We start from the raw sequence: 24,839 nt of genomic DNA on the forward strand, positions 1-24,839 counted from the left end.
GGGGGGGTGTCAGGGTGCTGGGGGGTGGTTCTGGGTGCCCCAGATTTGAGGGTCCTGGGAAGGATCAGGGTGCTGGGGTGCCCAGTGTCAGGGTCTCAGGTGCTCCGGGTGCCCCCCAACACTGAAGTCCTGTGGATTATCGGGGTGCTGGCAGGGTTGGGGTGCCGGGAAGTGTCAGCGTGGGTGGGGGGGGGCCACCCATGGGTGCTGACGGCCGCGCCAGCGGGAAGCGCAGGTGAAGTTCCACGTGCTGCTGACGTCCTACGAGCTGATCACCATCGACCAGGCGGCGCTGGGCTCCATCCGCTGGGCCTGTCTGGTGGTGGACGAGGCCCATCGCCTCAAAAACAACCAGTCCAAGGTGGGGGGGGGTGGGGGGGCACCCCAAAATTCGGGGGGGGGGCACCCCAGAATTCAGGGGGTGGGGCAAGGGGTACCCGAATGCGTCGGGGAAGGGGGGATTGGGGGGGTTGGGTTGGTGGGAAAAAATGGCGGGGGGGTGGGGTTGGTTCTGGGTGATGGGGTGTTAGGGGGGGGCACCCCAAAAATTCGGGGGGGGCACCCCAGAGTTTGGGGGGAGGGGCAAGGGGTACCCAAATGCCTTGGGGAAGGGGGATTGGGGGGTTGGGTTGGTGGGAAAAAAGCGGGGGGGGGGGGTATTGGGGGGGGGGTGATGGGGTTTGGGGGTGCTCTGGGGGGGGTCACCCCAAGGTGTTGGGGTCTGGGGGTGCTGTTGGGGGGGGGGTCACTGCTGAGCTCTGGGGTTTGTGGGTGCTCTGGGGGGGTCCAGGGGTGCCCTGGGGGGGGTGTGGGGGGTCACCCCGGATGCCGGGGCCTGTGGGTGCTGTTGGGGGGGGTCACTCCTGGACATTGGGGTCTGTGGGTGCCCTGGGGGGGTTGTGGGTGCCCTGGGGGGGGTGTGGGTGCCCTGGGGGGTCTGTGGGTGCCCTGGGGGGGGTGTGGGTGCCCGGGGGGGGGTGTGGGTGCCCTGGGGGGGTCTGTGGGTGCCCTGGGGGGGGTGGAGGGGGTCACCCCAGATGCCAGGGCCTGTGGGTGCTGCTGGGGGGGGTCACTCCTGGACACTGGGGTCTGTGGGTGCCCTGGGGGGTCTGTGGGTGCCCTGGGGGGGTTGTGGGTGCCCTGGGGGGGTTGTGGGGGTCACTGCCGGACGCCGGGGTCCGCGGGTGACGCCCCCCCAGTTCTTTCGGGTGCTGAACGGGTACAAGATCGAGCACAAGCTGCTGCTGACGGGGACCCCGCTGCAGAACAACCTGGAGGAGCTCTTCCACCTCCTCAACTTCCTCACGCCCGAGCGCTTCAAGTACGGCCCCCCCGTGTCCCCCCGTGTCCCCCCCGTGTCCCCCCCGTGTCCCCCCCGTGTCCCCCCGTGTCCCCTCGTGTCCCCTCGTGTCCCCCCCGTGTCCCCCCCGTGTCCCCCCGTGTCCCCCCGTTTCCCCCCGTGTCCCCCCCCGTGTCCCCCCCGTGTCCCCCCGTGTCCCCCCCGTGTCCCCCCCGTGTCCCCCTCGTGTCCCCTCGTGTCCCCTCGTGTCCCCCCCCGTGTCCCCCCGTGTCCCCCCCGTGTCCCCCCCGTGTCCCCCCCGTGTCCCCCGCGTGTCCCCCGTGTGTCCCCCCTGTCCCCCCCGTGTCCCCCCCGTGTCCCCCCCGTGTCCCCCCCGTGTCCCCCCCGTGTCCCCTTGTGTCCCCCCCCATGTCCCCCCGTGTCCCCCCCATGTCCCCCTCGTGTCCCCCTCATGTCCTCCCCGTCCCCCCATGTCCCCCCCCATCCCCCCACATCCCCCTCTGTTCCCCTCTGTCCCCATGTCCCCCCCGTGTCCCTCCTGTGTCCCCCCATGTCCTCCCACGTCCCTCCCATCCCCCCCTGTCCCCCCGTGTCCCCATGTCCCTCCTGTGTCCCCCCCGTGTGTCCCCGTGTCCTCCCACGTGCCCCAATGTCCCACTCGCATCCCCCCCCCATGTCCCCCTGGTGTCCCCCCGTGTTCCCCCCATGTCATGGCCACCCCCGTGTCACCCCACGTCACAACTGTCCCCACATCCACCACGTCGTGACTGTCCCCACGTCCCCCCGTGTCCCCTCCCCACCCACCCCACGCCACGACCGTCCCCACACCCCTTCCCCCCACCACGTCCCAGCTGTCCCCGTGTCTCCCCACATCCCGGCCACCTCCATCCCCATCGCCATGTCCCTGTGCCACCCTCTCGGTGTCACATTGTCCCCAAACCACCCCCCCCAGCAACCTCGAGGGCTTCCTGGAGGAGTTCGCCGACATCTCCAAGGAGGATCAGATCAAGAAGCTCCACGACCTCTTGGGTCCCCACATGTTGCGGCGCCTCAAGGCCGACGTCTTCAAGAACATGCCGGCCAAGACCGAGCTCATCGTCCGCGTCGAGCTCAGCCCCATGCAGAAGTACGGGAGGGTCCCTTGGGTGCTTGGGTGGCCCCCGGACGCCTGGGTCCCCAAGGGATGGCGGGCACCCAGATCCTTGAGTCATTGGGAGAAGGGGGCACCCGGTCAAGTGGTGTCCATGGGTGTTGGTGTTGGTGGAACTCAACCCTGTTGAGATGGATGTGAGGGTCCCTTGGGTGTTTGGGTGGCCCCGGGAGGGGGGGAGGGGAGGCCCCCAGATGTCTGGGTCCCCAGGGATGGGGGGCACCCAGATCCTTGGGTCATTGGGAGAAGGGGGCACCCAGTCAACTGGTCTCCATGGGTGTTGATGTTGGTGGAACTCAACCCTATTGAGATGGACGCAAGGGTCCCTTGGGTGTTTGGGTGCCCCTGGGACGGGGGGAGGGGAGGCCCCCAGACATCTGGGTGCCCCAGGAGTGGGGGAGGGGAACCACCCGGACCCCTGTGTCCTTGGGAGAAGAGAGCACCCAGTCAACTGGTCTCCATGGGTGTTGATGTTGGTGGAACTCAACCCTATTGAGATGGACGCGAGGGTCCCTTGGTGCTCGGGTGCCCCCGGGACGGGGGGAGGGGAGGCCCCCAGACATCTGGGTGCCCCAGGAGTGGGGGAGGGGAAGCACTTGGACCCCTGTGTCCTTGGGAGAAGAGAGCACCCAGTCAACTGGTCTCCATGGGTGTTGATGTTGGTGGAACTCAACCCTATTGAGATGGACGCGAGGGTCCCTTGGTGCTCGGGTGCCCCTGGGACGGGGGGAGGGGAGGCCCCCAGACATCTGGGTGCCCCAGGAGTGGGGGAGGGGAAGCACCCGGACCCCTGTGTCCTTGGGAGAAGAGAGCACCCAGTCAACTGGTCTCCATGGGTGTTGATGTTGGTGGAACTCAACCCTATTGAGATGGACGCGAGGGTCCCTTGGTGCTTGGGTGCCCCTGGGACGGGGGGAGGGGAGGCCCCCAGACATCTGGGTGCCCCAGGAGTGGGGGAGGGGAACCACCCAGACCCCTGTGTCCTTGGGAGAAGAGAGCACCCAGTCAACTGGTCTCCATGGGTGTTGATGTTGGTGGAACTCAACCCTATTGAGATGGACGCGAGGGTCCCTTGGTGCTCGGGTGCCCCCGGGACGGGGGGAGGGGAGGCCCCCAGACATCTGGGTGCCCCAGGAGTGGGGGAGGGGAAGCACTTGGACCCCTGTGTCCTTGGGAGAAGAGAGCACCCAGTCAACTGGTCTCCATGGGTGTTGATGTTGGTGGAACTCAACCCTATTGAGATGGACGCGAGGGTCCCTTGGTGCTTGGGTGCCCCCGGGACGGGGGGAGGGGAGGCCCCCAGACATCTGGGTGCCCCAGGAGTGGGGGAGGGGAAGCACCCGGCCCCCTGGGTCCCACCGACCTCCCCGTAGGAAGTACTACAAGTACATCCTGACGCGCAACTTCGAGGCGTTGAACTCGCGGGGCGGCGGGAACCAGGTGTCGCTGCTCAACATCATGATGGACCTGAAGAAGTGCTGCAACCACCCCTACCTCTTCCCCGTCGCCGCCATGGTGGGTGGGGCACGTGGGGACAGCGAGGGGACATGGGGACAGGGAGGGACAAGGAGGGGTTGGAGGGATGTGGAGGGGGCAGAGGGATGTGGGGTGGAGGGACAAGGGGACGTGAAGGGACATGGGGACATGGGTTGGAAGGAGGTGGAGGGGACATGGGGACATGGAGGGACAAGGGGACATTGGGGACATGGAGGGACAAGGGGACATGGGTTGGAAGGAGGTGGAGGGACAAGGGGAGGTGGTGGGACATGGGGACGTGGGTTGGAAGGACGTGGAGGGGACATGAGGACATGGAGGGACAAGGGGACATTGGGGACATGGAGGGACAAGGGGACATGGAAGGACGTGGAGGGGACATGGGGACATGGAGGGACAAGGGGACATTGGGGACATGGAGGGACAAGGGGACATGGAAGGACGTGGAGGGGACATGGGGACATGGAGGGACAAGGGGACATTGGGGACATGGAGGGGTTGGAGGGATGTGGAGGGGACAGAGGGACATGGGGACATGGAGGGGACAGAGGGACGTGGGGTGGAGGGACAAGGGGACGTGGGTTGGAAGGAGGTGGAGGGACAAGGGGACATGGAGGGACAAGGGGACATGGAAGGACATGGAGGGGACATGGGGACATGGAGGGACAAGGGGACATTGGGGACATGGGGACGTGGAGGGGACAGAGGGACAGGGGACATGGGGGGGCCCCGGGCTGGAGACACATGGAGGGGCCACGGAGGGGCTGGGGGAGGGGGGACGGACACGGGGGGGCCACGGGGAGGTGACGGGGGACACGGGGGGGCCACGGGGAGGTGACAGGTGACGTCCCCGTCCCCAGGAGTCCCCGAAGCTGCCGAGCGGCGCCTACGAGGGGGGGGGCCCTGATCAAGGCCTCGGGGAAGCTGCTGCTGCTCCAGAAGATGCTGCGGAAGCTGAAGGAGCAAAACCACCGGGTGCTCATCTTCTCCCAGGTGGGGACGGGGACCCCCGGGACCCCCCCAGGGCACCCCGAGACCCCCCTGACCCCCCCAGGGCACCCTGAGACCCCGCTGACCCCCCCAGGGCACCCACAGCCCCCCCCAAACCACCGGGTGCTCATCTTCTCCCAGGTGGGGGGACGGGGACCTCTGGGACCCCCCCAGGGCACCCTGAGACCCCCCTGAAGCCCCCAGGGCACCCCAAGACCCCCCTGACCCCCCCCAGGGCACCCCGAGACCCCCCCGGTGCCCCCAGGGCACCCCGAGACCCCCCTGACCCCCCCAGGGCACCCTGAGACCCCCCCAGGGCACCCCGAGACCCCCCTGACCCCCCCAGGGCACCCTGAGACCCCGCTGACCCCCCCAGGGCACCCACAGCCCCCCCCAGGGCACCCACAGTCCCCCCAAACCACCGGGTGCTCATCTTCTTCCAGGTGGGGGATGGGGACCCCCGGGACCCCCCCAGGGCACCCTGAGACCTCCCTGGTGCCCCCAGGGCACCCCAAGACCCCCCTGACCCCCCCCAGGGCACCCCGAGACCCCCCTGCCCCCCCCAGGGCACCCTGAGACCCCGCTGACCCCCCCAGGGCACCCACAGTCCCCCCAAACCACCGGGTGCTCATCTTCTTCCAGGTGGGGGACGGGGACCCCCGGGACCCCCCCAGGGCACCCTGAGACCTCCCTGGTGCCCCCAGGGCACCCCGAGACCCCCCTGACCCCCCCAGGGCACCCTGAGACCCTGCTGACCCCCCCAGGGCACCCACAGCCCCCCCAAACCACCAGGTGCTCATCTTCTCCCAGGTGGGGGGACGGGGACCTCTGGGACCCCCCCAGGGCACCCCAAGACCCCCCCGATGCCCCCAGGGCACCCCAAGACCCCCCTGACCCCCCCAGGGCACCCTGAGACCCCCCCCCGATGCCCCCAGGGCACCCTGAGACCCCGCTGACCCCCCCAGGGCACCCACAGCCCCCCCAAACCACCAGGTGCTCATCTTCTCCCAGTCTGGGGGGGACCAGGAACCCCCCCAGGACCCCCCAGAGACACTCAGCCCCCATGGGTGCTCCCAGTCTGACCAGTGCCCATCCCAGTCCCCCTGAGTGCTCCCAGTATAACCAGTACAGGGTGTCCCCAGCCCTGTTGGGTGCTCCCAGTCTGACCAGTGCCCATCCCCGTCCCCCTGGGTCCTCCCAGTATAACCAGTACGGGGTGTCCCCAGCCCCGCCGGGTGCTCCCAGTCTGACCAGTGCCCATCCCAGCCCAACCAGTTTCCATCCCAGCTCCCCTGGATGCTCCCAGTCTGACCAGTGCCCATCCCAGTCCCCCTGGGTCCTCCCAGTATAACCACTATGGGGTGCCCCCAGCCCTGTTGGGTGCTCCCAGTCTAACCAGTGCCCATCCCAGTCCCCCTGGGTCCTCCCAGTATAACCAGTATGGGGTGCCCCCAGCCCCGCCGGGTGCTCCCAGTCTGACCAGTGCCCATCCCAGCCCAACCAGTTTCCATCCCAGCTCCCCTGGATGCTCCCAGTCTGACCAGTGCCCATCCCAGTCCCCCTGGGTCCTCCCAGTATAACCAGTACGGGGTGTCCCCAGCCCCGCCGGGTGCTCCCAGTCTAACCAGTGCCCGCAGATGACGAAGATGCTGGACTTACTGGAGGATTTCCTGGACTACGAGGGCTACAAGTACGAGCGCATCGACGGGGGCATCACGGGGGCCCTGCGCCAGGAGGCCATCGACCGCTTCAACGGTAGGACCCCGGCGTCCGGGGGCACCCAGGAGGGTGGGGGGGACCCCAATGTCTGCAGGGGGGACCCCAGTGTCTTTGGGGGGCACCCCAGTTTCTGAGGGGGGGGACACCCCAGTGTCTGGGGAGGGGCCTCCAGTGTCCAGTGGGACCTGGGTAGTTGAGGGGGGGGGGGTGAGGTGTTGGGGACACCCAGGGGTTCAGGAGGGACCCAGGGGTTCAGGGGGGGGCCCAGGCATTTGAGGGGACCCCTCAGTGTCTGGGGGGGGCACCCCAGTGTCTAGGGGGGGGCCCCTAGTGTCTGGGGAGGGGCCTCCAGTGTCCAGTTGGACCCAGGTAGACAGGGGGGGGTGAGGTGTTGGGGACACCCAGGGGTTCAGGGGGCACCCAGGGGTTCAGGGGGGGCCCAGGCATTTGAGGGGGACCCCCCAGTGTCCAGGGGCGTACCCCAGTGTCTGGGGGGACCCAGGTGTCCTGGGGGGGACCCAGGTGGTCACAGGGGTCGGGGTTTTGGGGACACCCAGGAGTTCAGGGGAGACCCAGGCGTTTGGGGGGACCCCCCAGTGTCTAGGGGGGACCCAGCTGGTCAGGGGGATCGAGGTTTTGGGGACACCCAGGAGGTCAGGGGGCACCCAAATGTCCAGGGGGGACCCACAGGTGTCCGTGGGGGGGGGACCCCAGTGTCCTGAGGACCCTGCACCCCCTCCCCAGGGTGCTTGTGGGGGGGGAAATTGGGGTGCAGCAGCACGGAGGGGGAGGGATAAGACGGGGGTGGGGTGGGAGTTGGAGGGTCTGGGGTTTTTGGGGGGGTCGCACCGGGGAATTATGGGGGGGAGGGGGTGTCCCGGGTTTTGGGGGGCCGGCCCCCCCCCGCTGATGCCGGGGGGGCAGCGCCGGGGGCGCAGCAGTTCTGCTTCCTGCTGTCGACGCGGGCCGGGGGCCTCGGCATCAACCTGGCCACCGCCGACACCGTCGTCATCTTCGACTCCGACTGGAACCCCCACAACGACATCCAGGTCTGCGCCCGCCGGTGGCACCCGCCCAGCACCCTGGCACCCGTCCCAGCACCCTGGCACCTGCCCAGCACCCTGTCACCCATCCTAGCACCCTGTCACCCATCCCCAGCACCCTGTCACCCATCCCCAGCACAGTGGCACCCGCCCCAGCACCCTGTTACCCATCCCAGCACCCTGGCACCTGCCCAGCACCCTGTCACCCACCCCAGCACAGTGTCACCCATCCTAGCACCCTGTCACCCACCCCAGCACCCTGTCACCCATCCCCAGCACCCTGTCACCCGCCCCAGCACCCTGTCACCCACCCCAGCACAGTGTCACCCATCCTAGCACCCTGTCACCCATCCCCAGCACCCTGTCACCCGCCCCAGCACCCTGTCACCCATCCCCAGCAGTGTCACCCACCCCAGCACCCTGTCACCCATCCCCAGCACCCTGTCACCCGCCCCAGCACCCTGTCACCCATCCCCAGCACCCTGTCACCCACCCCAGCACCCTGTCACCCATCCCCAGCAGTGTCACCCATCCCCAGCACAGTGTCACCCGCCCCAGCACCCTGTCACCCACCCCAGCACAGTGTCACCCATCCTAGCACCCTGTCACCCATCCCCAGCACCCTGTCACCCGCCCCAGCACCCTGTCACCCATCCCCAGCAGTGTCACCCACCCCAGCACCCTGTCACCCACTCCAGCACAGTGTCACCCATCCTAGCACCCTGTCACCCATCCCCAGCACCCTGTCACCCGCCCCAGCACCCTGTCACCCATCCCCAGCACCCTGTCACCCATCCCCAGCACAGTGTCACCCATCCCCAGCACAGTGTCACCCGCCCCAGCACAGTGTCACCCACCCCAACACCCTGTCACCCATCCCCAGCACAGTGTCACCCACCCCAGCACAGTGTCACCCACCCCAGCACAGTGTCACCCATCCCAGTACCCTGTCACACACCCCACACCCTGTCACTCACCCCAACACCCTGTCGCTCACCCCAACACCCTGTCGCTCACCCCAGCACCCTGTCACCTGCCCAGCACCCTGTCACCCATCCCCAGCACCCTGTCCCCCGCCCCAGCACCCTGTCCCCCGCCCCAGCACCCTGGCACCCGCCCCAGCACCGTCACCCATCCCCAGCACCCTGTCACCTGCCCCAGCACCCTCTCAACCTCTCAGCATCACCCATCACGCACCCTGTCACTCGCCCAGCACCCAGTGTCACCCACCCCACACCCTCTCCCCCGCCCTACACCCTGTCCCCAACCCTCCCCCCCCAGACCCTGTGTCCCCAACTGTGTCCCTGTCCCCCACAGCCCCCCCCGCTGCACCCCTGCTCCACCACATCCCCCCGCTGCCACATCCCCGCTCTGGCAGGTCCCCCACCCTGTCCCCTCCCACCTTGTCACCTCTCTGATGTGTCCCCCACCAACGTCCCCACTCTGACGTGTCCCCCACCCTGTCCCCCACCACTGCGTCCCCTCTCTGATGTGTCCCCCACCGTGTCCCCCCCCGCCATGTCCCTGCTCCAGCAGGTCCCCCACCCTGTCCCCTCCCACCCTGTTCCTCATCTGATGTGTCCCCCACCGTGTCCCCTACTAATGTCCCCACTCTGATGTGTCCCCCACCGTGTCCCCCACCACCCTGTTCTTGCTCTGTGTCCTCTCCCACCCTGTCCCCCCTCTGACGTGTCCCCCACCACCGTGTCCCCGCTCCGGCAGGTCCCCCACCCTGTCCCCTCTCTGATGTGTCCCCCACCATGTCTCCCACCACCGTGTCCCCTCTCTTGGCGTGTCCCCCAGTGTTCCCCACTAACGTCCTCCCTCTGACGTGTCCCCCACTAATGTCCCCATTCTGACACGTCCCCCACCGTGTCCCCCCACCAACATCCCTCCTGCCATCCCCCCACCCCCGTCACTTCCCTGCCCCACCGTGTCCCCCATCTTCTCGGCCGCGTCCCCGCTGACCCGTCGCCGTCCCCGCAGGCCTTCAGCCGGGCTCACCGCATCGGCCAGGCCAACAAGGTGATGATCTACCGCTTCGTCACGCGCGCGTCGGTGGAGGAACGCATCACGCAGGTGGCCAAGCGCAAGATGATGCTGACGCACCTGGTGGTGCGCCCAGGGCTGGGCTCCAAGGCCGGCTCCATGTCCAAGCAGGAGCTTGATGACATCCTCAAGTTCGGCACCGAGGAGCTCTTCAAGGACGAGAACGAGGGTCAGCGCCCAGCGGGGTTGGGAGAAGGGGTGGGGACAGGGCGTGTCGGGCTTTGGCAGGGGAGGGGGGAATGTGAGAGCTCCTGGGGGGACATGGTGGGCCAAGGGAGGATGTGGGAGGCCGTGGTGGGCCATGGTGGCCTCTGGTGGGTCATGGTAGGACATGGTGGGCCATGGTGGCCTGTGGTGGGCCATGGTGGGACATGGGAGGCCGTGGTGGGACATGGGAGGCCATGGTGGGCCACAATGAGATGTGGGAGGCCATGGTGGGCCATGGTGGCCTGTGGTGGGCCATGGTGGGACATGGGAGGCCATGGTGGGCCACGATGAGATGTGGGAGGCCATGGTGGGCCATGGTGGCCTGTGGTGGGCCATGGTAGGACATGGGAGGCTGTGGTGGGCCATGATGAGATGTGGGAGGCCGTGGTGGGCTGTGGGAGACCGTGGTGGGCCGTGGTAGGCCATGGTAAGACATGGTAGGACATGGGAGGCCATGGTGGGCCATGGTGGCCTGTGGTGGGCCATGGTAGGACATGGGAGGCCGTGGTGGGCCGTGATGAGATGTGGGAGGCTGTGGTGGGTTGTGGTGGGCCATGGTAGGCCGTAGTGGGTCATGGGAGGCCATGGTGGGCCATGGTAAGACATGGTAAGACATGGGAGACCATGGCAGGCCACAATGAGATGTGGGAGTCCCATGGGAGGCCATGGTGGGCCGTGGGAGGCCGTGGTAGGCTGTAGTGGGTCATGGGAGGCCATGGTGGGCCATGGTAAGACATGGGAGGCCATGGCAGGACATAATGAGATGTGGGAGTCCCATGGGAGGCCGTGGTGGGCCGTGATGGGTTGTGATAGGACATGGGAGGCTGTGGTGGGCCATGATGAGATGTGGGAGGCCGTGGTGGGCCATGGTGGCCTGTGGTAGGCTGTGGTAAGACATGGGAGGCCATGGCAGGCCACAATGAGATGTGGGAGGTCCATGGGAGGCCGTGGTGGGCCATGGTAGGGCATGGGAGGCTGTGGTGGGCCATGATGAGATGTGGGAGGCCATGGTAGGACATGGTGGCCTGTGTTGGGCCGTGGTAGAACATGAGAGGCCCTGGTGGGCCATGGTCAGCCACGACTGGGCTTGCAAAGTCATGATGGGATGTGCAAGGTGACAGTGGGGTCACGATGGGTCATGCAGAGCCGTGGTGGGATGTTTGAGCTCATAGTGGGACATGCGAGGCCATGATGGGACACGTGAGGTCATGACAGAGCTGTGAGACTCATGACCGAGCCATGTTGGACCATGTTGAGCCGTGTCAGGCCATGATGGGCCGTGTTGGATCATGCTGAGGCATGTCAGGCCACGTTGGGCTGTGTTGGACCATGTTGAGCCGTGCAGACCATGTTGAGCCATGTCAGGCCATGTTGGGCCGTGTTGGCCCATGCTGAGCCATGTTGGACCATGCTGAGCTGTGTCAGGCCATGTTGGGCCGTGTTGGACCATGCTGAGCCATGTTGGACCATGCTGAGCTGCGTCAGGCCATGTTGGGCCATGTTGGACCATGTTGAGCCGTGTCAGGGCATGTTGGCGCATGCTGAGCCATGTCAGGCTGTGTTGGGCCATGTTGGCCCATGTTGAGCCATGTCAGGCCATGTTGGACCATGCTGAGCTGTGTCAGGCTGTCTTGGGCCGTGTTGGCCCATGTTGAGCCGTGTCAGGCCATGTTGGCCCATGCTGAGCCCTGTCAGGCTGTGTTGGGCCGTGTTGGCCCATGTTGAGCCATGTCAGGCCATGTTGGCCCATGCTGAGCTGTATCAGGCCATGTTGGGCTGTGTTGGCCCATGCTGAGCCGTGTCAGGCCATGTTGGCCCATGCTGAGCTGTGTCAAGCTGTGTTAGACCATGTTGAGCCATGCAGACCATGTTGAGCCATGTCAGGCCATGTTAGGCCATGTTGGCCCATGCTGAGTTATGTCAAGCTGTGTTGGGCCATGTTGGACCATGCTGAGCCGTGTCAGGCCATGTTGGGCCGTGTGAGACCCATGTTGGACCATGTCAGGCCGTGCTGGGCCATGTTGGACGGCGTGAGGCCATGTTGGACCACCATATTGGACCATGTGGGGCCATGTTGGACCATGCTGGGCCGCACTGGGCCTACTGGGTCATGTGAGGCTATGTTGGACCATGTGGGGCCGTGCTGGACCATGTTGGGCCATGCTGGGCCGTACTAGGTCATGTCGGGCCGTGTGGGGCCATGTTGGAGCACGCCCAGGCCACGCTGAGCCGTGCCGGGCCCCGCTGGAGCACGTCAGGCCGGGTCAGCAGCGTGTCACCGGCGCAGGGGACAACAAGGAGGAGGACAGCAGCGTCATCCACTACGACAACGAGGCCATCGCCCGCCTCCTCGACCGCAACCAGGACGCCACCGACGACGCCGACGTGCAGAACATGAACGAGTATCTCAGCTCCTTCAAGGTGGCCCAGTACGTCGTGAGGGAGGAGGACAAGGTGCGCCCGGGGGACGCGGGGACACGAGGGTGCGAGGGAGGGGGACGGTGGGGACGGTTGAGATGGTGGAGGTGATGGAGATGGAGATGATGGGGATGGTTGGGGTGGGGATGGTGGAGATGATGGAGATGGTGGAGATGGAGATGATGGGGACAATGGAGATGATGGAGATGGGGACGCTTGAGATGGTGGAGGTGATGGAGATGGAGATGATGGGGATGGTGGAGATGATGGAGATGGTGGAGATGGAGATGATGGGGACAGTGGAGATGATGGAGATGGGGACGCTTGAGATGGTGGAGGTGATGGAGATGGAGATGATGGGGATGGTTGGGGTGGGGATGGTGGAGATGATGGAGATGGTGGAGATGGAGATGATGGGGACAGTGGAGATGGTGGAGATGGGGATGCTTGAGATGGTGGAGGTGATGGAGATGGAGATGATGGGGATGGTTGGGGTGGGGATGGTGGAGATGATGGAGATGGTGGAGATGGAGATGATGGGGACAGTGGAGATGGTGGAGATGGGGATGCTTGAGATGGTGGAGGTGATGGAGATGATGGGGATGGTGGAGATGATGGAGATGGGGACGCTTGAGATGGAGGTGATGGAGATGGAGATGATGGGGATGGTTGGGATGGGGACAGTGAAGATGGTGGAGATGGTGGAGATGGAGATGATGGGGACAATGGAGATGATGGAGATGGGGACGGTTGAGATGGTGGAGGTGATGGAGATGATGGGGATGATTGGGATGGGGACAGTGGAGATGGTGGAGATGGAGATGATGGGGACAGTGGAGATGATGGAGATGATGGGGATGATTGGGATGGGGACAGTGGGGATGGTGGAGATGGAGGTGATGGGGACAATGGAGATGATGGAGATGGGGACGGTTGAGATGGTGGAGGTGAGGGAGATGGAGATGATGGGGATGGTGGAGATGGTGGAGATGGTGGAGATGGAGATGGTGGAGATGGGGACGCTTGAGATGGTGGAGGTGATGGAGATGATGGGGACAGTGGAGATGGTGGAGATGGAGATGATGGGGACAGTGGAGATGGTGGAGATGATGAAGATGGTGGAGATGGAGATGATGGGGACAGTGGAGATGATGGAGATGGGGACGGTTGAGATGGTGGAGGTGGGGATGATGGGGACAATGGAGGTGGTGAAGGTGGTGGAGATGGAGATGATGGGGACAATGAGGATGGGGACAATGGAGATGGTGGAGGTGGGGATGGTGGAGATGATGGAGATGGAGATGATGGGGACAATGGGGATGGGGACAATGGAGATGGTGGAGGTGGGGATGGGAGAGATTGAGATGGAGGTGTTAGAGGTGATAGGGATGAAGGGGATGATGGAGGTGATGGGGATGGTGGAGGTGATGGAGATGGGGGTGATGGAGATGTGGAGGTGGTGGAGATGATGGAGATGATGGGGATGGAGATGATGGGAATGATAGAGATGATGGTGGTGGAGATGGTGGAGGTGATGGAGATGATGGAGATGAATGGGATGGGGATGATGGAGATGATGGTGGTGGAGGTGATGGAGATGGGGGTGATGGAGATGTGGAGGTGATGGGGATGATGGTGGAGATGATGGAGATGATGGGGATGGAGATGATGGGAATGATAGAGATGATGGTGGTGGAGATGGTGGAGGTGCTGGGGATGATGGGGGTGACGGAGGTTGATGGAGGTGATGGAGATGATGGAGATGGTGGTAATGGAGATGATGGAGATGAATGGGATGGGGATGATGGAGATGATGGTGGTGGAGATGGTGGAGGTGATGGAGCTGCTGGAGGTGGGTCGCTGCTGATGGTGCCTGTGCCGGCAGATCGAGGAGATCGAGCGGGAGATCATCAAGCAGGAGGAGAACGTCGACCCCGACTACTGGGAGAAGCTGCTGCGGCACCACTACGAGCAGCAGCAGGAGGACCTGGCCCGCAACCTGGGCAAGGGCAAGCGGGTCCGCAAGCAGGTCAACTACAACGATGCCGCCCAGGAGGACCAAGGTGGGCACTGGGAGGCACTGGGGGGGCACTGGGAAAGCACTGGGAGGCACTGGGAGACACTGGGAGACACTGGGATGCAACCTGGGCAAGGGGAAGCGGGTGTACAAGCAGGTCAGCTACAACGATGCTGCCCAGGAGGACCAAGGTGGGCACTGGGAGGTACTGGGAGGCACTGGGGGGGCACTGGGAGGCACTGGGAAGGTACTAGGAGGCACTGGGAGGCACTGGGAGACACTGGGAGGCACTGGGATGCAACCTGGGCAAGGGGAAGCGCGTGTACAAGCAGGTCAACTCCAACGATGCTGCCCAGGAGGACCAAGGTGGGCAGTAGGAGGCACTGGGAGGGTACTGGGAGGTACTGGGAAGGCACTGGGAAGGCACTGGGAGGCACTGGGACACAACTTGGGCAAGGGGAAGAGGGTGCACAAGGAGGTTGACTACAACGATGCTGCCCAGGAGGACCAAGGTGGGCACTGGGAGGCACTGGGAAGGTACTGGGAGGGTACTGGGAGGCACTGGGAGGGTACTAGGAGGCACTGGGAAGGTACTGGAAGGCACTGGGAGGGTACTAGGAGGCACTGGGAGTTACTGGGAGGGGTCCTCATGCACTGGGCATCCCTGCCTGGGAGAACCAAGCTGGGTCCAGGCTAACTGGGGGCACTGGGAGGCACTGGGAGGGTACTGGGACACATTAGGAGGACACTGGAGCAGACTGGTCAGGTACTGGGGTGCATTGGGAGAGCACTGGGACAGACTGGGAGGCACTGGGACAGACTGGGAGGCACTGGGGGGAGTCCCAATGCACTGGGTACCTACAGCCAGGAGGATCAAGGTGGGTACAGTGCAACTGGGAGGCACTGGGAGTTACTGGGAGGGCACTGGGGCAGATGGGGAGGCACTGGGAGGGCTCTGAGGCAAACTGGGGGGATACTGGGACATACTGGGAAGAGTCCTGATGCGCTGGGCACCGGCATCCAGGTGGACAAAAGTGGGTCCGGGGCAACTGGGAGGTGACTGGGATGTTCCTCGGGAGCACTGGGAGTTACTGGGAGGCACTGGGAAGGCTCTGGGGTCACCTGTCCCACAGCAGGGGGTGGGGTTTGGGGTACGGGGTGGATTTGGGGGGTACCGGGGGGGTACCGGGGGTGTTTGGGGGTACAGGAATTATTTGGGGGTACAGGGGTTCTTTGAGGGGTACCAGGGGGTGTTTGGGGGGTGCAGGGGGTGTTTGGGGGGTGCTTGGGGGTGCGGGAGGATGTTTGGGGGTGCAGGGGGTGTTTGGGGGGTGCAGGGGGTGTTTGGGGGGTGTTTGGGGGTGCAGGGGGTGTTTGGGGGTGTTTGGGGGGTGTTTGGGGGTGCAGGGGGTGTTTGGGGGTGCGGGAGGATGTTTGGGGGTGCAGGGGGTGTTTGGGGGTGTTCAGGGGGTGTTTGGGGGTGCGGGAGGATGTTTGGGGGTGCAGGGGGTGTTTGGGGGTGTTTGGGGGTATTTGGGGGTGTTTGGGGGTGCAGGGGGGTGTTTGGGGGTGTTTGGGGGGTGTTTGGGGGTGTGGGAGGATGTTTGGGGGTGCAGGGGGTGTTTGGGGGTATTAGGGGGTGTTTGGGGGGTGCAGGGGGTGTTGGGGGGTGTTTGGGGCGTGCAGGGGGTGTTTGGGGGTGTTTGGGGGTGTTTGGGGGTGCAGGGGGTGTTTGGGGGTGTTTGGGGGTGTTTGGGGGTGTCTGGGGGTGTCTGGGGGTGCCGGTGCTGAGGGTCCCCCCCAGACAACCAGTCCGAGTACTCGGTGGGCTCCGAGGAGGAGGACGAGGACTTCGACGAGCGGCCGGAGGGTGAGTGGCCCCCGCGCCCCCCCCGGGTGTCCCCAAGTCCCCCCGTGTCCCCTCTGGGTGTCCCCCCATGTCCCCCCATGTCCCCCCGTGTCCCTTTTGTGTCCCCCCATCCCCTGTCTCACCCGTGTCCCCCCCTGTCCCCCCATGTCTCCTCTCTGCCCTCCCCTCTCCTGTGTGTCACCCCGTGTCCCCTCTGTGTCCCCTCATGTCCCTCCCATGTCTCTCATGTCCCCCCGTGTCCCCTCTGTGTCCCCTCATGTCCCCTCTGTGTCCCCTCATGTCCCTCCGTGTCCCCTCTGTGTCCCCTCATGTCCCTCCCATGTCTCTCATGTCCCCCCGTGTCCCCTCATGTCCCCCCATGTCCCCTCTGTGTCCCCTCATGTCCCCCCGTGTCCCCTCTGTGTCCCCTCATGTCCCTCCCATGTCTCTCATGTCCCCCATGTCCCCTCTGTGTCCCCTCATGTCCCCCCGTGTCACCTCTCTGTCCTCCCCTGTCCCCTGTGTGTCCCCATTTGTCCCCTCGTTTCCCTCCTGTCCCCTCTGTGTCCCCTGTCCCCTCTGTCTCACCCATGTCCCCTCCTGTCCCCTTTATGTCCCCGTGTCCCCCCACATGTCCCCCCATGTCCCCTGTGTCTCACCCATGTCCCCTCATGTCCCCTCATGTCCCCCCTGTGTCCCCCCACATGTCCCCCCATGTCCCCTCTGTCCCCCCATCCCCTCCATGTCCCCCCGTGTCCCCTCTCTGACCCACCATGTCCCCTCTGTGTCCCCCTCAGCCCCCCACCCCGGTCTGGGGAGGGATCTGGGGTGGCACTGGAGGACCCAGGGGTGGGGGTCAGGGTGCTCTGGGGGGGGGTCAGGGTGCCCCTGGGGGGGGTTGGGGTACCCAGGGGGGGGGTGTCGGGGAGGTTGAGGTGCTGGGGGGGAGGGGTCAGGGTGACCCAAGGGGGGGGGGTCACGGTGCCCTGAGGGGCATCAGGGTGCCCTGGGGGGGGGGGGGTCAGGGTGCCCCAGGGTGGGTGTCGGGGTGCTGGGGGTGGGTGCTGACCCCCCCCCCCCGCCGCCCCCCCCCCCCAGGCCGGCGTCAGTCCAAGCGGCAGCTGCGGAACGAGAAGGACAAACCCCTGCCCCCGCTGCTGGCCCGGGTGGGCGGGCAACATCGAGGTGGGGGACCCCGGGGGGGGCACCCCAACACTGGGGGGGGCACCCCAACACCGGGGGGGCACCCCAATACCGGGGGGGGCACCCTAACACCGGGGAGGGGGCACCCCAACACTGGGGGGGGGCAATCCTGACACCGAGGGGGGGCACCCCAAAACTGGGGGGGCACCCTAACACCGGGGAGGGGGCACCCCAACATTGGGGGGGGCAATCCTGACACCGAGGGGGGGCACCCCAACACTGGGGGGGGCACCCTAACACTGGGGCCCACTGCAGGGCTGGGGGGGGGATGGCTGGGTCCATGCCGGGGGGGGGGGGGGGGGCGCATCTGGATTCTGGGGTGTGCAAATGTTGGGGTGCCCTTTGGGACTGGGGTGTCCCCCCCCTCCCCAGACACCCCAATGTGGACAGGGGGCCCCCTCACCCCCCCACGACCCCCCCCCCCCCCCCGCCATACTGGATACCGGGGTCCCCCTGGCCAGCTGTGTGTCCCCCCCCCCAACACCCACATCCCCCAGATGCTGGGGGGGTCCCTCCCAAGCCGTGACCCCCCCAATCCATGACCCCCCCCAGACACCCATGTGTGTCCCCCCCCATGTTGGGGTACCCCCACACACCCATGTCCCCCCCCCCCGGCACATCTGGGTCCCCCCACCCACCCATGACCCCCCCAGGACACCCACATCCCCCACCCCCCCACTCACTCATGCCCCCCCCCCCCGGACATCTGGGTCCCCCCAACTAACGTGACCCCCCCCCCATGTCTGAGTCCCCCCACCCACCCTCGGACCCCCGTGACCCCCCCCTGTGCCCCCCCTGGACACGTGGGTCCCCCCACCAATGTGACACCACCCCCCCCTGGCCCTCGGACCCCCGTGACCCCCCCCGCGCCCCCCCTGGACATGTGGGTCCCCCCACCCACCCATGACCCCCCCAGGACACCCACATCCCCCCCCCCACTCACTCATGCCCCCCCCCCCCCCCCGACATCTGGGTCCCCCCAACTAACGTGACACCCCCCGCCCCCATGTCTGAGTCCCCCCACCCACCCATGACCCCCCCCGAGCCCCCCCTGGACATGTGGGTCCCCCCACTAATGTGACACCTGCCCCCCCCCGGCCCTCGGACCCCCGTGACCCCCCCCCCCCGTGCCCCCCCTGGACATGTGGGTCCCCCCACCCACCCATGACCCCCCCAGGACACTCACACCGCCCCCCCCACTCACTCATGCCCCCCCCCCCCCCCCAGACATCTGGGTCCCCCAACTAACGTGACCCCCCCCCCATGTCTGAGTCCCCCACCCACCCTCGGACCCCCGTGACCCCCCCCGCACCCCCCCTGGACACGTGGGTCCCCCCACCAATGTGACACCCGCCCCCCCCCCAGCCCTCGGACCCCCGTGACCCCCCCTGCGCCCCCCCTGGACATGTGGGTCCCCCACCCACCCATGACCCCCCCAGGACACCCACATCCCCCCCCCCACTCACTCATGCCCCCCCCCCCCCCCCCCCCCGACATCTGGGTCCCCCCAACTAACGTGACACCCCCCGCCCCCATGTCTGAGTCCCCCCACCCACCCATGACCCCCCCGAGCCCCCCCTGGACATGTGGGTCCCCCCACTAATGTGACACCCGCCCCCCCCCCGGCCCTCGGACCCCCGTGACCCCCCCCGTGCCCCCCCCCAGGTTTTGGGGTTCAACACGCGGCAGCGCAAGGCCTTCCTGAACGCGGTGATGCGCTGGGGGATGCCCCCCCAGGACGCCTTCACCTCCCAGTGGCTCGTGCGCGACCTGCGCGGCAAAACCGAGAAGGAGTTCAAGTAGGTGACACCGGGGACAGGCGGTGGCACTGGGGACAGGTGGTGGCACTGGGGACAGGTGGTGACATTGGGGAGGCGGTAACACTGGGGACAGGTGGTGGCATCGGGGACAGGCAGTGACATCGGGGACAGGTGATGACACTGGGGACAGGCAGTGGCACTGGGGACAGGTGGTGACCTTGGGGACAGGTGGTGGCACTGGGGAGGCAGTGACACTGGGGACAGGCGGTGGCACCAGGGACAGGCAGTGGCACCAGGGACAGGCGGTGACACCGGGGACAGGTGGTGACACCGGGGACAGGCAGTGACATTGGGGAGGCGGTAACACTGGGGACAGGCGGTGACACCGGGGACAGGTGGTGACATTGGGGAGGCAGTAACACTGGGGACAGGTGGTGGCATCGGGGACAGGCAGTGACATCGGGGACAGGTGATGACACTGGGGACAGGCAGTGGCACTGGGGACAGGTGGTGACATTGGGGACAGGTGGTGGCACTGGGGAGGCAGTGACACTGGGGACAGGCGGTGGCACCAGGGACAGGCAGTGGCACCAGGGACAGGCGGTGACACCGGGGACAGGTGGTGACACCGGGGACAGGCAGTGACATTGGGGAGGCGGTAACACTGGGGACAGGCGGTGACACCGGGGACAGGCAGTGACACTGGGGACAGGCGGTGGCACTGGGGAGGCAGTGACACTGGGGACAGGCGGTGGCACCAGGGACAGGCGGTGGCACTGGGGACAGGCAGTGGCACCAGGGACAAGCGGTGACACTGGGGACAGGCAGTGACATTGGGGAGGTGGTAACACTGGGGACAGGTGGTGGCATCGGGGACAGGCAGTGACATCAGGGACAGGTGATGACACTGGGGACAGGCGGTGACACCGGGGACAGGCAGTGACATCAGGAACAGGCGGTGGCATCGGGGACAGGCAGTGACATTGGGGACAGGCGGTGGCACTGGGGACAGGTGGTGACACTGGGGACAGGTGGTGACACTGGGGACAGGCGGTGACACCAGGGACAGGCAGTGGCATCAGGGACAGGCAGTGACATTGGGGACAGGCGGTGACATTGGGGACAGGTGGTGACACTGGGGGCAGGCGGTGGCATCGGGGACAGGCAGTGGTGGCATCAGGGATAGATGGTGGCACCAGGGACGTGTGTCCCCCATGTCCTTGTGTCCTCATGTTGTCCCCATGTCCCCACGTCCCCCATGGCCCCACGTGTCCCCCATGTTTTATTGTCCCTTCTGTCCCTGTGTCCCCATGTTCTTGTGTCCCCCCATGTCCCCACTGTCCGTTGTGTCCCCGTGTGTGTCAAGTTGTCCCCATGTCCCCACGTGTGTCCCCATGTTTTATTGTCCCCTCTGTCCCCGTGTGTCCCCCACATGCTCAGTGTCCCCACGTCCCCACGTGTGTCCCCATGTTTCATTGTCCCCTGTGTCCCCGTGTGTCCCCCCCCACACTCATAATGTCCCCATGTGTGTCCCCATGGCCCCGTTTGTCACCGTGTCCTTATGTCCCCATGTCCCCACCTTCCTGTGTCCCCCCCGTGTCCCTGTGTCCCCCATCTTCTCATGTCTCCCATGTCCCCCCATGTCCCCACATGTGTCCCCATGTCTTATTGTCCCCACGTGTCCCCATGTGTCCCCCCACACACCCATAGTGTCCCCATGTCCCCATGTGTGTCCCCATGGCCCCGTTTGTCACCGTGTCCTTATGTCCCCATGTCCCCACCTTCCTGTGTCCCCCCGTGTCCCTGTGTCCCCATTTTCTCATGTCCCCCATGTCCCCATTGTCCCTTGTCCTTATGTCCCCGTCCGTGTCCTCAAGTCATCCACATGTCTCCGTGTCCCCATGTCTTTGTCCCCATGTCCCCACATGTCCCCATGTGTGTCTCCATGTTTTATTGTCCCCTCTGTCCCCATGTGTCCCCCCACAAGCCCATAGTGTCCCCATGTCCCCACGTGTGTCCCCATGGCCCTGTTTGTCACGTCTGTCCCCGTGTCCCCCCGCGTGTCCCCCCGTGTCCCTGTGTCCCCGTCTTCTCATGTCCCCCATGTCCCCATTGTCCCTTGTCCTCATGTCCCCATGTGTGTCCTCAAGTCATCCCCGTGTCCCCACATGTCCCGTGTGTCCCCATGTCCCCACGTGTCCCCATGTGCGTCCCCATGTTTTATTGTCCCCTCTGTCCCCATGTGTCCCCCCCCACGCCCATAGTGTCCCCATGTCCCCACGTGTGTCCCCATGGCCCTGTTTGTCACCGTGTCCTTATGTCCCCATGTCCCCACCTTCCCATGTCCCCCCCATGTCCCCGTTGTCCCCCCGTGTCCCCATGCCGCGTGATGAGCCCTTACTCAGCCGAGCGCCATCGCTGTCGGTTTTCCTGGGGACCGGACGAGCCCGTGTCCCCCTCACCCCGACACAGAGTCACCCCCCCTCGGGGGTCCCCATGTCCCCTCGGGGGGGGCCGGTGTCTGGCTCAGGGGACGCCAGAGCGGTGGCAGGACCCGGCCGGAGCTGGCACAGCCCAGGACAGGCGCTGTGATGAGGGGACAGGCTGATGGCGCGGGGACATTGGGGACACTGAGGACCCTGGGGATGGGGACACCGGGGAGCCTGGGGACAGGGACGCTGGGGACAGGGACACTGGGGACGGGGGTTTATGGGGACAAGGGACAAGGGGGACAGGATCTGTGGGGACAAGAGTTTGAGGACAGGGACAGGGGACCCTGGGGACAAGGGACACTGGGGACAGGGACTTTGGGGACAGGGGATGCTGGGGGTGGGGACCTTGGGGACAGGCACTTCAGGGACAGGGGACACTGGGGACAGGGACACTGGGGAGGGGGGATGCTGGGGGTGGGGACCTTGGGGACAAGGGAGTCTGGGGACAGGGACTTTAGGGACAGGGGACCCTGGGGATGGGGACCCTGGGGGTGGGGACACTGGGGACAGGGGACGCTGGGGATGGGGACACTGGGGACCCTGGGGACAGGGGCCCCTGGGGACAAGGGACCTTGGGGACAGGGGACGCTGGGGATGGGGACCCTGGGGGTGGTGGGGACACGGGGGACAGGGGACGCTGGGGACAAGGGAGTCTGGGGACAGGGACTTTAGGGCCAGGGGACACTGGGGACAGGAACTCTGGGGACAGAGACTTGAGGGAGGGGGTCAGGGGGGACACTGGGGACAGGGGACGCTGGGGATGGGGACCCTGGGGACACTGGGGACCCTGGGGACAGGGTCTATGGGGACAAGGGACCTTGGGGACAGGGGACGCTGGGGATGGGGACCTTGGGGGTGGGGACACGGGGGACAGGGGACGCTGGGGACAAGGGAGTCTGGGGACAGGGACTTTAGGGCCAGGAACTCTGGGGACAGGGACTTTAGGGAGGGGGTCAGGGGGGACCCTGGGGGTGGGGACACTGGGGACAGGGGACGCTGGGGACACTGGGGACCCTGGGGACAGGGTCTATGGGGACAAGGGACCTTGGGGACAGGGGACGCTGGGGATGGGGACCCTGGGGGTGGTGGGGACACGGGGGACAGGGGACGCTGGGGACAGGAACTCTGGGGACAGGGACTTTAGGGAGGGGGTCAGGGGGGACCCTGGGGGTGGGGACACTGGGGACAGGGGACGCTGGGGACACTGGGGACCCTGGGGACAGGGTCTATGGGGACAAGGGACCTTGGGGACAGGGGACGCTGGGGATGGGGACCCTGGGGGTGGTGAGGACACGGGGGACAGGGTACCCTGGGGACAAGGGAGTCTGGGGACAGGGACTTTAGGGAGGGGGTCAGGGGGGACCCTGGGGGTGGGGACCTTGGGGACAGGGCCCTCGGGGCCGCGGTGGCAGACGGTGGCCCTGAGCGTGTCCCCCAGGGCCTACGTGTCCCTGTTCATGCGTCACCTCTGCGAGCCGGGGGCCGACGGCTCCGAGACCTTCGCGGACGGGGTCCCCCGGGAGGGGCTCTCGCGGCAGCAGGTGCTGACCCGCATCGGCGTCATGTCCCTCGTCAAGAAGAAGGTACCCCCCCGCCCCCCCAAATCTCTGGGTCCCCCCAAAACTCCTGGGGGGTCCCCGTCTGTCCCCCCCGCCCTGATGCTGGGGTCCCCTCCAGAGGCCTGGGGGTCCCCCTTCCCCAGACACCCAGGTCCCCCCCCTCAGTGCACCTGGGTCCCCCCTGGGCACCCCCCCAACTTGTGGGGGTCCCCCCCCCCCAACGCCTGGGTCCCCCCAAAACTCCTGGGGGTCCCCCCAGAACTCCTGGGGGTGCCCCCTGGATGCCGGGGTTCCCTCCAGAGGCCTGGGGGTTCCCCTTCCCCAGATACCCAGGTCCCCCCCCCCTCAGTGCACTTGGGTCCCCCCTGGGCACCCCCCAACTTGTAGGGGTCCCCCCCCCAACGCCTGGGTGCCCCCCAAATCTCCTGGGGGTCCCCCCTGAACTCCTGGGTTGCCCCCAGATGCCGGGGTCCCCTCCAGCACAGCTGGGTCCCTGTGGGTGAATTTTTGGGGGTGCAGCCCCCCCATCTCTGTGTGTCCCCCCCCCACCTGGTTCCCTATGAGCAGATGGGTTTTGGGGGTGCAGCCCCCCCCCATCTCCCCATGGATGTTTTTTGGGGGTGCAGCCCCCCCCGCTCCCCGTGGGTGTATTTTTGGGGGTGCAGCCCCCCCATATCTGTGTCCCCCCCCCCACCTGGTTCCCTATGAGCGGATGGTTTTTGGGGGTGCAGCCCCCCCATCTCATCGTGGGTGTATTTTTGGGGGTGCAGCCCCCCCATATCTGTGTGTTCCCCCCCCAACTCCTGGGTTCCCCCCCCCACCTGGTTCCCTATGAGCGGATGGTTTTTGGGGGTGCACCCTCCCCCCCCATCTCCCCATGGATTTTTTTTGGGGTGCAGCCCCCCCCATCTCCCGTGGGTGTATTTTTGGGGGTGCAGCCCCCCCATATCTCTGTGTCCCCCCCCCACTTGGTTCCCTATGAGCAGATGGGTTTTGGGGGTGCAGCCCCCCCCCATCTCCCCATGGGTGTATTTTTGGGGGTGCAGCCCCCCCATATCTCTGTGTCCCCCCCCCCACTTGGTTCCCTATGAGCGGATGGGTTTTGGGGGTGCACCCTCCCCCCCCATCTCCCCATGGATGTTTTTGGGGGGTGCAGCCCCCCCCATCTCCCCATGGGTGTTTTTTTGGGGTGCAGCCCCCCCATCTCCCCATGGATGTATTTTTGGGGGTGCAGCCCCCCCATATCTGTGTGTGTCCCCCCCCACCTGGTTCCCTATGAGCAGATGGGTTTTGGGGGTGCAGCCCCCCCCCATCTCCCCATGGGTGTATTTTTGGGGGTGCAGCCCCCCCATATCTCTGTGTCCCCCCCCCACTTGGTTCCCTATGAGCGGATGGGTTTTGGGGGTGCACCCTCCCCCCCCATCTCCCCATGGATGTTTTTGGGGGGTGCAGCCCCCCCCATCTCCCCATGGGTGTATTTTTGGGGTGCAGCCCCCCCCATCTCCCCATGGGTGTATTTTTGGGGGTGCAGCCCCCCCATATCTGTGTGTTCCCCCCCCAACTCCTGGGTTCCCCCCCCCACCTGGTTC

General features: G+C 66.1%; 1 protein-coding gene and 1 long non-coding RNA gene across 2 annotated transcripts in view; both read left to right on the forward strand.

Annotated features, from left to right (window-relative positions):
• LOC141938831 (chromodomain-helicase-DNA-binding protein 3-like) overlaps positions 1–24,839 on the forward strand; it is a gene marked incomplete at its 5' end in the record, with an annotated part of 59,962 nt that overhangs the window by 22,655 nt on the left and 12,468 nt on the right. Inside the window, 16 exon segments of the mRNA XM_074857849.1 lie at positions 224–361; positions 1,200–1,321; positions 2,253–2,426; positions 3,824–3,965; positions 4,805–4,837; positions 4,839–4,937; positions 6,572–6,689; positions 7,578–7,702; positions 9,683–9,914; positions 12,240–12,406; positions 14,256–14,433; positions 16,192–16,257; positions 17,335–17,408; positions 17,410–17,421; positions 19,105–19,238; positions 23,130–23,274. Coding sequence (XP_074713950.1) covers positions 224–361; positions 1,200–1,321; positions 2,253–2,426; positions 3,824–3,965; positions 4,805–4,837; positions 4,839–4,937; positions 6,572–6,689; positions 7,578–7,702; positions 9,683–9,914; positions 12,240–12,406; positions 14,256–14,433; positions 16,192–16,257; positions 17,335–17,408; positions 17,410–17,421; positions 19,105–19,238; positions 23,130–23,274 — 1,959 coding nt within the window.
• Positions 19,248–21,814, forward strand: LOC141938832 (uncharacterized). Its single transcript, XR_012627400.1, has 2 exons — positions 19,248–20,450; positions 21,194–21,814. It is a non-coding gene; the product is annotated as an uncharacterized LOC141938832 (long non-coding RNA).

The sequence above is a fragment of the Strix uralensis genome, unplaced genomic scaffold, assembly GCF_047716275.1.
Source record: "Strix uralensis isolate ZFMK-TIS-50842 unplaced genomic scaffold, bStrUra1 scaffold_334, whole genome shotgun sequence".
In the NCBI taxonomy this organism is placed as follows: Eukaryota; Metazoa; Chordata; class Aves; order Strigiformes; family Strigidae; genus Strix; species Strix uralensis.